General features: G+C 31.4%; 1 protein-coding gene across 1 annotated transcript; it reads right to left on the bottom strand.

The window, feature by feature from the left end:
- Window positions 1-820: 820 nt before the first annotated feature.
- LOC149413746 (cytochrome b5-like) lies at window positions 821-15,969 on the bottom strand. The gene is made up of 3 exons (XM_089644529.1): window positions 15,850-15,969; window positions 9,825-9,953; window positions 821-1,210 (listed from the first exon to the last, which is right to left on the bottom strand). Exons 1-3 carry the CDS (start codon window positions 15,967-15,969, stop codon window positions 1,100-1,102), a joined length of 360 nt encoding a protein of 119 aa, XP_089500655.1. The 3' UTR covers window positions 821-1,099.
- Between the last annotated feature and the right edge of the window lie 710 nt (window positions 15,970-16,679).

The raw sequence follows: 16,679 nt of genomic DNA on the forward strand, positions 1-16,679 counted from the left end.
TTAAAGGTGCATGTTGGTTCAGGTCCGAAAAAATTACTTCACTGGAGTAGCCTAAAAGGTGCATGTTGGTTCAGGTCCGGAAAATTTACTACACTGGAGTAGCCTAAAAGGTGCATGTTGGTTCATGTCCGGAAAATTTACTACACTGGAGTAGCCTAAAAGGTGCATATTGATTCAGGTCCGGAAAATTAACTACACTGGAGTAGCCTAAAAGGTGCATGTTGGTTCATGTCCGGAAAAATTACTACACTGGAGTAGCCTAAAAGGTGCATATTGATTCAGGTCCGGAAAATTCACTACACTGGAGTAGCCTAAAAGGTGCATGTTGGTTCATGTCCGGAAAATTTACTATACTGGAGTAGTCTAAAAGGTGCATGTTGGTTCAGGTCCGAAAATTTTCGAAAGAATGGAAACTCAACGGCAATGATAGCATTCTACCTTTAAAGGTTAAAAGCCGCGTTTGTTAATGAAGTTGATTGAAGGAAGAGTCATTGACATTGCCGAAAGATCCAGCCAAATAACCAGCAGCTAAATCTCTAATGTTATAACTATGGTTTCCTAAGAAAGCGGTGCCGTTATCTAGCTGCCAGGATATCAAGTTAAAGTGGACAAATGCACTCAATTTTTTAGATTTTCATTACTACACGAGAAAAAAATGTTCCACGACTGTTTATCACCGCCATGATGTCCGTCGTGTAAATACCGGCACCGCTATTTGATATTCCCCTCACAGTCCACACTCCCAAGAAAACTAACGCCATTTGGTTCGCATAGGCAACTCTTTAAGAACGTAATCTACCGCCATATTACGGCCGCTAGATAACAGCACAGCTTTCTTAGGAAACCATGGCTTTATGCACTGATAACTGTGGCCTAGAAAATGTGGTTATAGTTGAAGAAAAAGAGCAGGCAAAATGGAGGTTTGTTTATGAATAAGCGGGTAGTAAAACCCTCAATCTCCACCGATTGTTTAATTTTCATGGTAAGATTGTACTTTGCCAATTTCAGTTTTGTTAAAAAAAAACGGATGTGAATTGGATTTCTCTTTACGCATTCGGTGTATTTACAACCGTTCTATCTTCCTAATGTATGTCTTTTTCTATCCACACAGGCCGCATGTGATGACCGCTGTAAATGATTTCTTCTGATTGCCTTCTGACCCTTCTTCCACTTTCTTTGCTGGCTTCTTCTTCCCTGCCTTTCTGTCAGCCTGAAAAAACACGGATAACCCAGTTATAATTTTTTTTTCAAATAATTTTTTGTTTATGTATTTTTTTATGGACCAAAATAAGACATTTAAAAAAAAGACGCCCTATTAAGTCTATATATTTGTGTAAAGAAGATTGTCTGTGGTGGGCGGCAGTGTTGTGGCAAAACCTTCTAGATTACAAGACCGGGACACTTATTTAAAGCAGCCTTCTAACTTGTGTGAGTTTTTACAAAAAAAAAAATCATTTAATTTTTTTTTATACTATTCTTATTTATTAAAACATGTTAAAATGTGTTAGTTGATTTAAAAAATTAAATAAAAATATTTATTTTGGAGGTTCCCATACAAGTTAGGAGGCTGATTTATTTTAGTGTCCCGGACTTGTGATCTAGAAGGTTTTGGTTGTAGTCGCCGGGTGGATGGCATTGATATATTATAGTTAGATGAGACATGAAGTGAAAAAATAGGTTCATATTTGTTTTCAATTGAATTAGTCCGATTTGATTTCATCGTTAGTGGATATAATAATATATTAAAGATGAAAACTAAACGTGCCTTCAACAAAAATTTTAATGGAACCTTTTTTCCATTAAGCCCAATACATTTACACTTACACTCGTCTGAGATCGTAGATATCTATCGCATTTGAATTTCGTAAACACAGTTCTGTATTGAAAACTTAAGCTACGATTGAGCAAATATTTGAATATTGAATCACGCCCGTAAGGCATTTTTTTATTATTTTCCTCTTATTGTATATCTATAAAATAATACGGGACTTGCATGTAAATCTCAAAATGACTTAAGACATGTAGACATGTTCAATTGTATGTTTAAATCATTTAAAACGCAAGTCACTAAATGGACAACTTAAAATACTTTCATTTTGTGAAAAAAATTACTATCATTATCAGTAGTTTATTTTATTGTTTTGAATAGTATAATCAAGCTAAAACTGTGTTTCTTTAATAATATAAACGTAGATTTTTTTTAAACATTGTATTTACCTATACATGTATAAGGCATTTATGTTAAAAAAAAACAAAATTACTTTCTTGCAAGTTTTATTAAATTCACGCAATAACCTTGCTTTTACTATAAGATGAAACTATATTGTTCACAATATGACATTATTAATGGATTAAAACTGATAAAAAATAGCAAAATATTAGAAAATATACTGAATTATACTAAAATAATAGTGAATTGGTCATTAGAATCGTAATAATTATAAAAAAATTATTCTAATCAAACCTGACAAATTTATTTTTATTTTATATATAAATTACAAACAATACAAAACAACATTAACCTTTGTCTGTCCAACTGGGAAGGATTCCCGTTTCAGGACAGCCAAATTGTGTATTAATTACATAATATTCTTACAATGGAATGGCGTTGCTGTCAAAACAAATTTTGAGAACATTGTTGATTGCATTCGAAGTGACAGGATGGTTTCTTTATCCTTGAAAGAATCGCAAAGATGTAATTTATTACCAGGGTCAATTTGGATAACATTAATAATTGCATTCAGAACAGATAAATGGTTTCTATCGGGACATCACAAGTCTGAGATTCTTTCCAGGGCATTTTGGAGAACATTTTCAATTGTATAGTTAGAATTTCCACTTTTATAAATCAGTATAAGATATATGAATCCTATAGTACTTTATTTTTAGAATTTCTTAGGTGATAGAAATTACACATTACTAGACCAGAATATATGCCGTATGACATATGAATTTACAATTTTAAAATTCGAATCTTTATTTATTAAATGGCTAGTCATTATTATACAGTAATCGAAATAAAACTGCGCAAAAGATTCGTAAATTTAAATTTTAATAATAACAACAATGAAGATCAAGTATTAGGAACAAAAATAACCAATTTTAAGCTTGAAATAAAAAGCGACTTTAGATCCTTATCTCTCTTAAGTATAAAAAAGCCTTTTGGAAGTATAAAAACCGTCGTTCGCGGGAAAACTGTTGTGCAAGGCGCGCATGCGCAAAGGTAGCGAGACATTTTTAATAAGTAATTATAATTTTAGTCTTTGTACAATGTGTAACAAAAACACCGTTCAACGGTTGTGAAGTGATTTTTTATTACTAAGATAGAAAATGAGTTTTTTTGTAATTTGTAATATATTGTGTAGGTTTAAATATTGAATCAATCTCTAATACAATAAAATTGTATTGTTCTAGAACAGTGTCTGCCTAAATTTTTGCTTCACGTCATACTGGTGATTGGAATTTGTTCAGCGGCACATCAAATTAAAAGTGCCTTAAAAAGTAAATGTATTTTATTAATATTAATAAATGAAGTTATAGTGTAGGTAACAATATTTTTTTAATATTTTAGTACAGAAAAGTGTGCAATTGATTTGAAAAAAATATGTCGAAACGCGGTTCTAAATTAGATAAACTCGTCAACTGAAACCTGTAACCACTCTCATTTCTTGGATTTCATTTCCATGAGCGCTGAAAAATCAAATTCGAAAAGATAAGACGGTCCAAACTGCAACAGAGATTTAATTGCTGTTATAGCCAATTAATAGAGCGACAACGTCCTCAAAGATTTGTCTGCCTTGGAGCTTCGAAACTGGAGAGAGCTGGCGCGGGACCGAGATGAGTGGAGGAAGACTCTTGAGGAGGCCAAGCAAGACCCACCAGGGGTTGTAGAGCCAAAAGTGATGATGATGATGATAGCCAATTGAGGACATCGACTCCAAAGCGAAATCTAAAATGCAGTCAACTCTATCTCAGAAAATAAGGCTTTATGCACAGGGTCGTTTTTAGATCTGTGACTCCAATGTTAGTGTCATTTGTGTACCGTCGAATCTTACTGATTGATGACCCACTGGTATATTTGAGAATCGGAAGATACGGAAAAAGAACTCGTAATAAGTACTTAATTGAAAAATAAATACATGACTTCTAATAGTAAACTTCCGATTAGAAAAACCTGTTAAAATATTTTTTTAATGAACAAATTCCTTTAAAAGAATGGCGCAATCTATAATAAAATCAAAGATTAGACCTATAAATTCTTGTAAAAGAATGGCGCAATCTAAGATTTAATCTTACGTATAAATTCTTGTAAAAGAATGGCACAAGCTAAGATTTAAACGAAGATTAAATTGATGATCGGAATCATACATTTTGGTAAAAGATCTCGCAATTTAAGATTCAATCAAAGATCTGACCGATAAATTCTTGTAAAAGAATGGCACGATCTAAGATTCAATCGAAGGTCAACCTATATTTTTTTTAAAGAGTTGCGCAATCTAAGTTTAAATCGAATATAAAATCTATGCATTCTTGTAAACGAATTGTGCAATCTAAGATAAGATTCAATCGAATATAAAATCTATGCATTCTTGTAAACGAATTGTGCAATCTAAGATAAGATTCAATCGAAGATCCAACCTATAAATTCTTGGAAAATAATGGGGCAATTTAAGATTAAATCAAAGATTTGAGCTATAAATTCTTGTAAAAAATGGCACAATCTAAGATTCAATCGAAGATCAGAGCTACGAGTATACATGCTTGTAAAAGAATTGCGCAATCTATGATTTAATCAAAGATCAAACCTATGCATTCTTGTAAAAGATTGGAGCAATTTAAAATTCAAACAAAGATCTTAGCTATAAATTCATGTAGAAGAATGGAGAAATTTTAAATTCAATCAAAGGTCCGTTCCGTGTAATTTATCTCTTGTATCATGTAAATACATTTCCTATGGGTTTCCACGTTTTCATTTCTAATTTATTTTCACTATATAAGTTAAATGTTGAAAATTTCATTACATTAGGGCCCTCAAAAGTTAACTTGTTTTAATTTTTAGCAACCGACAAACAACATCCATGATTAAATCATACATAAATGGCTGTTTATCGGTAAGGTTAATTTTTTTATAAACTAATTAGTAAGGTGGTATGAAGGTAAAAAATTAATTGCCAAAATAGAAACCAAATAAAATCCACAATCTTTAAGATGTTAAAAATTTCAAGAGTAGATAACAAACTGCATTGAAAAAATAACGAAAAGTGCATTATGAATAAATGGATTGCTAAATTTCTGCTCAGTTATTTCAATGAAATATTACGTAAATATTGCGGATTGAAAATAGAATTTGATTAAAGGTCAATCTAATCCAGGTTAATCTAATCAATACATTTTTAATTAGGTACAAATATGTTCTATAGAATGAGAATATTACAATATCGAGATAACAAGTTTAGGCTGTAGCTAATACACGATAGTGTAATCATTCTGCGTTCTTCCCAATATCAATTGAGTTCGAGATAATAAAGCCAGCCAACTATGTAAACTATTTGTAGGACAGCAAAGCAACCGGACTTTTTTGGCAATTTGGCTTATTACTTTTCCCACAACTAAAACATTGTACAAGAGAAAGAATATTTCCTCATTTACAAAAAAAATACAGGAAGTGAACGGAGAAAAGTCTTAACATTTTATTTTCAGGTTTAAATTTGTTAATTCACGTAACTTTGTCATAATATATTTATGCTATGAGTCTAAAAAGAACTTAACTATGTAGGTATTTAATTTATTCTATATAATACCTATCTTTATCTGGTATAACTTACTTTAAAAACCTTCCTTTAAATCTAAATATTATCTTTATTTATTTTTTGGAATAACTTTATTGATTAAAACCTCAAATTGTAATATTTAATGAAGACAATATTATAAAATAAAAAATAAGATAGGTTTATCTAAAAATACGCTGTCTAGATTGCATTTAGTTTGGGTTGAATCTTGTGATCATACATAAAGATAGTTGCCAGTAAAAAATGTGCGGTGAAAAATGAAGACAATGTTGGTAGTTCTTATTCGAAGTATGATACAATTAAAAGTAACCCAAAGGGGATAGGGTCCCATTAGCTCAGTGGTAGAGCGGTGCCCCGGCAAGGCAAGGGTCTTGGGTTCGAGTCCTAGATGTGACCGTATCCTTTTCTAATTTTTCTGTTTCAGATTTTCATTTAGAAATCGCTAATATTGTTTTCAATAACTAAAAATTATCGAAAACATTCATGAATTTAAACTAAAATTGAAAATTTTTTTTTTTATTAAAACACAAATAACATTGTTTACATCACTTTATTTCGATACAAAATCTCAACATGTTTCATGAACCAAGTTCACTTCATCAGGTATACTTGTGCTCCTGATGAAGTGAACTTGGTTCATGAAACATGTTGAGATTTTGTATCGAAATAAAGTGATGTAAACAATGTTATTTGTGTTTTAATAAAAAATAAATAATGCCATCACAAAGTGAAAAGCAGTTAGAAGAAGTTTTCTTCGAAAAAAATTGAAAAATTATCTTAGACCTATAAGAGTCCAAATATCTGTTATTATTATTTTTGTCTTAAAATCTATTATTGATAAATCTTTCGTTTTTCTTACTTATCTTTTTGTTGTTATTTACAATATTTTATTAATTACTTGTATGATTTTGTATAATTGAGCTCGAATTCACTTACCAAACACAAGAGCCTTGTCTCTTTTTTTATTTTGATACAAGATTTTACATTTCATAGTACAATCCAGTAATGTTGGCCTCACTTTGTGGCTTACCCGTGTTGTGCCGTGTTACCACTTCTCCTTTCACTTCCTTCCAGTATTGGTGAAAATATTAGTGTATATCCACTAGAGTGATCGGTGTAATACATACACATTTACAATATTATTTATTTAAAATCTTTCCTCAAAATATATAATACTACTTACTGTGATTTAAAGCCATTGAATTGACCTAGATTTCTCCGTTTATTCCAGATTTTTAGGTTATATAAATTATGGAAAGGTTCTAAAGCAAAATTAATAACCATGCCGTGAGGTAAAAAGGTTTTTTAAAAAATTGTTACATCATTGTATTTGAGCGATAACTTTGTCTCTGTTTTATATTGAAGGAAACTTCCTTTTATGTGTAGGCTTTCGAAGCGATCCATCGGAATTCGATGGAGAGTTGTATTATGAAATTAATCTCAGATTGAAACTAGGTATGAGAGGGCTAATCTATTGTTATTATACTGGCCTGGTATATCAGTTGGTCCGTATTCCTCGCTCAAATTTAAGCAGACCAAAATGGACGCTTAAGCCTTGGTAAGCCGCAGAACAGTTCCTATTTTGGACATCGAGGCGCTAGCAATAACAAATGGCAAATATGATAATTACGTACTCCATCCCACTGAAATACAAGTAAATTGCCCGATTTTATCATTATTTGCTATTTTATTCATTTAGCGATGAGGGGTGTTGACGTTATTAATTGACGATCCATCTTTTTTTTTTATTTTTATAGTGAATACCTCACAAGAGTCCCAACTGCTCCCGTCTGGAGCCAGTGAGACTATGGCATCCCCAATTGGGGGATGTTGTGAGGCTGAAGGTAAGTGGGGAAGGGAAAGAGGAAGGTGGGGAAGTACCTGGCTATTCAGATCTAGTCACTAAACACGGCTAAAGCCATTTGGAGCAACGTTTCAATTCTGAATGGTGGTCTTACACCAGGGCGATACTGGTAGTATCTTCCACTCTGGAACGTGCCGCAAATATACTATATATTATTTTAATTAATTAATTGTGAAATAACACAAATTAATCAAATAAAATTTATTTGCGCACGCCGGGTTCGAACCCGCGACCTTCGGAATGGCAGTCCAATGCGTTACCACTGGACTATGCCGGCCGTCTATTTAAAATAGACTTATAGTCTTGTAAGTTATTTTAAGAGGGATTTTTCTGATAATTCAATCAGCATCAGGCTGATTAAAGTGGGGAACTTTATGAGAAAGTCAACTTGCAAATGAATACCGTCTAAAACATTTGACATTTTGAAAGCTCTCGATCTATCGATGACAGTAGTGAGCACAGATATACCACTCACGTAGACAGTTTTTTGGTTATACATAGAAAAATTATTCACATTCTTCTATTAAAATCAAAGACCACACGTGTAATATTACTGACATCTAAGCTTCCGATCTATCCACGGATTATGTTCCAAGCCGCGCTAAACTCGACATTTCAACGAATCCTAGCTTTAAATCATCCTATATACCGGGCCATATACAAAATTGACAATACAAAAGTATGTCAGTGAAAATGAATACGAAATTAATAAAAACCACCATACTTGAATATGTTTCCTTTCCTATCGAGTTAAAAATGTGTTATTTCAAGAAAAGTAAGCAGTTAGTCTAATAAATTATGTTTTAATGCGCAAAAACGAGTTGGATACATTGGTAAATACCATTAGCAAGGCCGACCCTATGCGGGCGCGACTGGAGCAGTCAGTTCCGGGCGCTGAATTTCCAAGGCGCCGATGCGCTGATAATGCCTAACACCTAACATTCCTAACACGTCACACTTGTGATTATTTGTCTTAAAAACAGCGATCAGTACAAATCATCCTAATATTATTGATTACAGTGATCACCTGCCTAGGAGTCTACTGATTTTGAAAAGGAGCGCCAAAATTTTCATGCAAAGGTCATGGGCATTTGAAAAACCCGATACATTTACAAATTTCACGAAGGATTAGCTACTCCATAACTTCTGTTCAGGTATACACAAATTAAGTAATATAAGTAGTACTATAGGATTCATATGTCTTAAAATGATTTATAAATGTGGAAATTCTAACTATACAATTGTAAATGTTCTCCAAAATGCCCTGGAAAGAATCTCAGACTTGTGATATCCCGAAAGAAACCATTCATCTGTTCTGAATGCAATTACTAATATTATCCAAATTGACCCTGGTAATAAATTACATCTTTGCGATTCTTTCAAGGATAAAGAAACCATCCTGTCACTTCGAATGCAATCAACAATGTTCTCACAATTTGTTTTGAGAGCATCGATTCCATTGTAAGAATATTATGTACTAAATACACAATTTGGCTGTCCTGAAACGGGAATCCTTCCCGGTTGGACAGACAAAGGTTCATTTTGTTTTGTATTGTTTGTAATTTATATATAATAATAATTTATTATAAAATAATAAATAAATATATAAATAAAGTACCAAATACGGAACTAAACACAAATTGCTAACAGTTTACAGTATCAAATGGAGAATGGGTGGAGACAATCAACTCTCTCCATCTAACAAAGGTATAATAAATTATTATGTTACATTTAAAACATTTCCGCGTATTTTCCAGGAGAACGTTTTCTAATTAAGTTAATAACATAAACCCAATTTCATAATTACTAATTACTACTTACCGATGATTCATATATGTTGTAATGTCAACTAATATGAATCATAAGGAACATGTTATATTTAAAGTGACTTTGATGCTTTATAACTTCGATGGTCTAGCGCACACACGTTTTAAGTGCAGTTTTAATTAAAAGCAAAAGCATTTATCAAGATTACTTACTTTGCAAATACATGTTTCGTGGGATATTTACAATACTTAAAACAAAGGAAACATAATTTTGGAAAACGTAGGATGCAACAACAATGCCTCAACAATGCCAGCATCGAATCTTGATTGCTTTTCGAGATCTGATCTTCTTTACAAAATAACTTTAAAAATATTTATATAATAACAGGTTTTTGTTCTTTTTACCTCAACCAGTTGTCCTATTTTCATCTTCTTCATGACGGAGACGGCGTCCGAAGAGTGGCCGACATCCTCGAAGGCTTTGGAGGCTTCCTTCCCCGCAACCTCTTCGATCAGCTCTCTACCACCGGGGTGCTAAACAGAAATCAAGTAAATCTTATTATTTATTATAGTATCCGGAAAAACGTTTAGGCTAATAGGTATACATTAGATCAAAGCATGTTTATACACCGTCTTTCAAGCTAATGCTGAGAATATTTCGTAAACACTTACAACGACTTTTTTGGAACATAGGTAGACATAAGAAGTGAACTTTTAAACATATGTAGATATTTGAAGTGAACTTTTAAACATAGGCAGACATTTAAAGTGAACTTTTAAACATAGGGAGACATTTGAAGTGAACTGTTAAACATAAGTAGACATTTGAAGTTAACTTTTAAACATAGGTAGACATTTGAAGAGAACTTTTAAACGTAGGTAGACATTTGAAGTGAACTTTTAAACATAGGCAGACATTTGAAGTAAACTTTTAAACGTAGGTAGACATTTGAAGTGAACTTTTAAACATAGGTAGACATTTTAAGTGAACTTTTGAAAACACTTAACCGAGCTATTTTGCTGCTTTGAACAAACAGATTTAATTCAATACTATAAACGAAATATTAATTTTTAATCTTTCTGGTTGACAATAGTTTAATAATTGCATGTCAGAAGATTTTATTAAGTAAAAACAATCATGCAAAAGTAAGCATCCGTGGTTGAGGGGTAAGATTATAGACTAAGACTATTCGAAGGTCGCGGGTTCAATTATTGGCATTCGCAATTAAATTTTATTTGATGATTTTAGGTTATTTCACAATTTATTCATTAAAAATAATATAAAGTTTTTTTTTTTTTTTGGTACATTATTTTTAAAAATTTATGTTTTCCAGTAATGTAGGCCTCACTGGGTGGCTTGCCCGTGCTGAGGCCTTCATTTTATAATATGAAAATATAATCTACATATTATTTAAAGAGAAAATAATACATTTAAAAAGAAAATAATACATTTAAAATTAAAAATACGAAATACATAATAATACACTTAAAATCTGATAGTATTATTACGCCAGCGTCTGGACGATCTAGGCCCTCTGATTGGTCGAATTAAAATTGTCTGTTTCGGGTAAATTCAGCTAACTTGAAAATTAAGACACGATTTCATACTAAAATAGGATCGCCTCATAATAATACGAGATTTCTTCAAAAGCATCGTTTCTGTTCATATAATTTTTGGATAATATCGAAGAAAATATGTTTTAGAAAGTTCATAATCCATTGGATTAATTACATTACAATGAAAATTATCCACAGTTACGTGATTATGTTTGACGTTTATAAAAAATCACGCGTTCCTTATTCAATATGGCGGATACGCACGACTATAGATGGCCGACAGAGCGCGCCTTTGGCGGTTTAAAAACGAACCAAATGAATGGCGCGAATATTTAAATATGCAGCTCACAATATTTGACTACTTACGATTAACAAGCATCTAATAAGAAGATTTCTTCTGGAAGCTTATCACTTTGTAATGGCATTTTTCATTATTATTTTTTTTTTTTGCTTATTAATTATATCTGATTTTATATTGACATGTTTTCTAATTTGTAAAATTTCAAAATTATTTATTTGCGATGCTTTATATCCTGAGTGAAGTATTTTAAGACCTGAATTTTTATCGAAAGTGTGATCATTATTCAAAAGATGATTTAGAGCCCTGCGATATTCTTTAGTTCTGACTTAACAAAGTTTCTATTGGTTCTACCTTTGTAAAAGAAATTACAATCATCCCAATTGAGTTTTTAAACTCCTGATTTTTTTGTTTGAATTTTGCTATCTTTATTATTAAGAATATATTTCTCCATTGTTATTAGTGTAAAACGCCAGTTGAATAGTACCAGAATTGTTTTTATATATAATTTTAGAAGTATCGTTATCCACAAGCAGAATTCTACGCCATTGTTTATTTCTATCTTTAGAAAGACCGTTTGAAGATAATATGTTTAATTATTTTTATTTAGTATTTCAACTATCAATTTATTAGAATAACCGTTATTAAATGCTATTTGTGTTATGAATATATTGTTTTATGGTTATATTCTATTTGTTTTTTTCAGGTCTTAAAATATTTCACTATAAATAATTTTGAAATTTTAGAAATGAGGAAACATGTTAATATAAAAGCAGATATAATTAACAAATATTTTTTTATAAACTCTCTTTTAAATATTTTCCCACTTAATTGGTCTTTCCCGTCTAACGATATTGTAATTCCTAATTATTAAAAACCCAGCCTACTCTTACCCCTCCCCCGTCCTTCCACTTCTTCTTTCCCAATTGCAATCTATATTTAATTTTTGTCTTCGGTGTATACACAATAAAATGTAAACATTATATTTATTTATTTATTGAACAATTTGCATAGCGCCGCTTTTGTGAGATATCACCTCAGGGGCGCTATATTGTAATAATCTACCTTTATATATAGATTTTTACTCTCCTGATGAAGGTGTATATATAATCTAACTTTAAACTTTATTAGATACAGTAACAGTTGTAGGTAAAGAATTACCAAATGATTACCCTCCTTTTATTCATAAACACGGGTACAATTAATCAATATGTAATAATCTATTATTTAAGTCAACTTTGTTATAACTATCTTTAATTGTGACTAAATGTAACTAAACGATATTGATTAAACTTATAGACATCGACGGTTGTAACACATATTTAAGCACTGCAAGTCTCCTATGAGCTAATTATATTAGGTACGATAACAGTTAATATCAGTTGTAGACATGTAGTCAATAATAGTGTTTCATTGGAAATAATCCATCACAAATACGTAAAATTTCATTTATTCAAACAACTGTCATTCTTATTATGCGTAAATTTAGCATGTTATTATTAATTAACTCCTTCCTGTTCCGTGTTTTAACAATATATATATATACTCACCCTCGCTCTGTGAATGTCCTAATATCTATCTATTAAATGTAACTGTTGTTAATATCACTTAAAATGGGCGAAGCCCACCGAAGAGCCGCCCGCAGGGCCTAGTAGAAAAAACCCGCGGAGCGGGTTTTTAACTGCTAGTTAAAAAATAATACAATGAAAATAATCTTGTGTGTTCGTGAGTGGTGTGTGTTTATATTGGTTTTGTGTGTTACGTGTAGGTTTTATTTTTATTTTATGCTATGACATTTTGGTAATATTGTCTTTTTTGTTCTTTAATCCATTTTGTAATTTTGTGTGTGAACTTATTTTTATTTTTCTCAATTTTAATTTCAAGTTTTACACTGTTGAAAGCTTTTATAGCATGGTATTGGTAGTGTCTTTGTCCAAAGCTTGAATTTACTGTCGGAGTTTTTATGTTTTCTTTGTACGCTTGTATAGTATGCTTGCGGCGCGTTCCAGAGTAGAAGATACTCTCAGTATCGCTCTGGTATGAGACCACCATTCAGATTCAAATGGCTTTAGCCGTGTTTGGTGTCCAGATCTTTATATCCATGCACTCTCCCACCTTTCTCTTCCACATTTTCTTACCATCCCCACAATCTTAAGCCTCACAACATACCCCAATTGGGGAAGAAATAGTCTTAATATCTCCAACCGGTTGAGGGCAGTTGGGACTCTTGAGCGCGGGACTCACATAAAATGCATGGACATTATGGACGATAGTACCTATCGTGTTATTACAATAATGTCAACAAACATGTATGTGTTATTGAGAAGAGAATCTGTGAAAAATAGTTGAATAGGCGAAATTTCTATAATTAATGTTATATTATAGCGTATTATCCAAGGTAGATATTTTCAGTTGCGAACTTACCAAATACAAGAGGTCCATAAAAGAATATTTCTCTGATGGTTTGTGAATAATCTATCTGTCTCTATTGCTTATATCTCTATTATGATTTGATATATATCTACAACCTCTCTCCATGGGTTTAAATGTATTGTTTTGTAAATTTTTCGTTTTATATAATCTTTTGTTTTAGATAAATTATTTAATTCATATTCCTTTCTCACAAATTTCATTTAATTATTCCATATTATGCTGTCTCATTAGAGGAAAAGTCACAAGGAGGAAATCCATAATTGGTTTTATTTTACTATAATACTTATGTACAAACTGATTAAATGTTAACTGTCGATTTCCCGAAAAAGAATAAATAAATAAATTATAGTGTGGGTTTATTGTATATATCCGTGTTTTTCCCTCAGCAAAAAAGAAATATTTTTGCTGCTTTAAGTGATATCATACAAAGAGATTTTAGGCTTTACATAACCACGTGCAATAAATATAGATTAAAACAGAAAATACTCAATGAATTAGATCTGATGATGATGATTCTATAGTTTTCATTGTTATCTACAAAGTTTTTTTTAACAATTTAAAACCAAATTACTTTAGAGATTATACAGACTACAATACAATAAAGATTTCCATACCCACCATACAAAACAGAAATAAAACATTAGAATAAAATAATTGACACTTGAGGAGGCCAAGACCCACCAGGGGTTGTAGAGCCAAAAGTGATGATGATGATGAGACTAAAATAATTGAACACAAAAACACAGGATTGTTTCCTATATGAAGGCATCGAATTTAAAATGTATATCTTAGTTTCAGTGAAATTTACAATGTATATATCTTAGTTTCAGTCTAATTAAAAATGTAGCTAGATTAGGCAAAATTTAAAAAAATGCTAAAATAAGTATTAGAAATAATCAAAGTGGAATTTAAAAAGTTTTTTTTTTTAATATTATACTACATGAAGTGGATCCATTTTAAATATATCACCTTTCAGACAAAACATAATTTATCCTTATTCCCTAACTTAGCGGTATAGTATGTAAATAATTAATTAGTGTGATCTATTTACTAATAATTTCTCAAATTTTTCATCTTTTTATAATTCTCTAACTTTTCCATCCTCTTCTTGCAACCCAAACTAGCTATAAATATTTTATTTTTGTTTTTTTATATTATAGTAATGTATAGATTCTATGTCAGCAAACTGTAAAATTAACCTGCCATAACACAGGGTCATCCCTAGCATGGAGGGTGAAATATCATAAAAAACCACATGTACTCTCTAAATCAAGTATCAATAAAATAAATAAATTATAAATAAATGAAACAATATGGTAAGGATGATTCATATAGGTAAATAAATCGAATGTAGATATGTAAGTATTTTTCTGGGAGTATTAATTTGTATAGGAATTTTCCGTTCTTGCGCCCATTGGACGATATTATACGTATTTTTCAAAAATAGCCTAAAATCATAACAACTTATTCTCTATATCAGTTAATTTCAGAGTTCATAGTATTTCCATTAGACGTCACTGATACAGAGTTCAACGATAAAAATAAAGACAATAATTGAATGGGAGATAAGAATGAATTTCGTAATTTGATTTAAATCTATTCTTATGAAATTTAATAATGATTATATAATTCCATTATTATTTAGGTATCTGTCCATGCTGAGATATTTTATTTATTTTCTGTAAAAAAATTCTATTAATAACATTAAATTCGGGGTTAAGGATCACAGGGGCCTATCTAACATAGTTTTGAGATATACTCAAATAAATATTAGAATGTTCATATGCCCAACTGTATTTTTTAAACGGCTGTATGTACAAGATGGAGCTTCGTGTCACTAATAAATATGATTGTGGTATTACCGAAACCAAGTCAAAAAAACATTTTTTATAAATAGGCCCCTGTGATAATAAGCCAGCACTTTATTATTGCAGTTGAGAATCAGCATTCTGATAGAAAATCTATGTTTATTGCAATCTTGAAGTCACTGAATAATAACTTCAAAATATCTACCTCCGAAGAGAGGTGGTTTAATAGTGTAGTCATTGTCCCTAAAGCATGAAGATATGTTTTCCAGGATTGCGAATTGATGAATGTTTCGCAGGATTTTATCAGCGGACCTAGCAAAGTAAATAACGTTACCTCATCAGCGTATTTGGTGACGTCATAGACCTGATCCCTGACGATTATCCACAGGGGATTCCCATCCTTGCCATTCTTCAGGGAAACCTCAGCCAGCGTGTATTCCGGAATTTCTGCCATCCTTTATCTTTAAAGAAATACAGGATTTTCCAATAAGAGGTGTTATTTTGAATAGCCCGTTATTTCGGTAGATGTTACTTTTGAAGCTGCCATTTTTTCACATTTGACAAGTAGAAACTACATCATTAATAAAAATGCACACACGCTTCAACAACGCATTAAAATTATTAAAATTCACTTGAGTGAATCAAATGCAAATCATCTTGAGTGATGAGGCCCATTTCCACTTCGGTGGCTTCGTCAAGAAGTGAAATTGTCGCATCTGAGGCTCGGAAAACCCAAGAGTTATTGTTTATATCTCTCCTCTCTATCCTCGACGATTGACTGTTTGGTGCGGTTTATGGTCCGGCGGAGTCATATCGGATCTTACTTTTTCGAAAATGAGGCTGGAGCAACAGTTACGGTAAATGGATTGCGCTATCGAGAGATGATTAATGATTTTTTATGGCCGGAATTTATTTATTTATTTATTTATTATAAGAACTTGTTGAACATTTATACATATTTGTGATAATTCATCCGCCATGCTAGGGATGTCCCTGTGTTATGGCGGGTGATATTTACAGATTGGATTTATAAAATAAGTTAATTATAAGTTATAAAGTTATGCAATTTAGATTAAAATATAAGTTAATTAGATTATACAATTAGATTATACAATTAGATTATACAATTAGATTTTACAATTAAATAATAATTAAGTAATAAAA

The sequence above is a fragment of the Hesperophylax consimilis genome, chromosome 21, assembly GCF_061612785.1.
Source record: "Hesperophylax consimilis isolate HC1 chromosome 21, BYU_Hcon_1.0, whole genome shotgun sequence".
NCBI lineage: Eukaryota > Metazoa > Arthropoda > Insecta > Trichoptera > Limnephilidae > Hesperophylax > Hesperophylax consimilis.

Bases quoted from the DNA above. Each gene is read 5' to 3' on its own strand.
- LOC149413746 (XM_089644529.1), bottom strand. From the start codon at position 15,969: ATGGCAGAAATTCCGGAATACACGCTGGCTGAGGTTTCCCTGAAGAAT. The intron at 9,954-15,849 runs GTAACGTTATTT...ATTTCTGTTTAG, and splicing joins TCACCAAATACGCTGATGAG to CACCCCGGTGGTAGAGAGCT. The intron at 1,211-9,824 runs GTAAAAAGAACA...GTGTTTTTTCAG, and splicing joins AAATAGGACAACTGGTTGAG to GCTGACAGAAAGGCAGGGAA.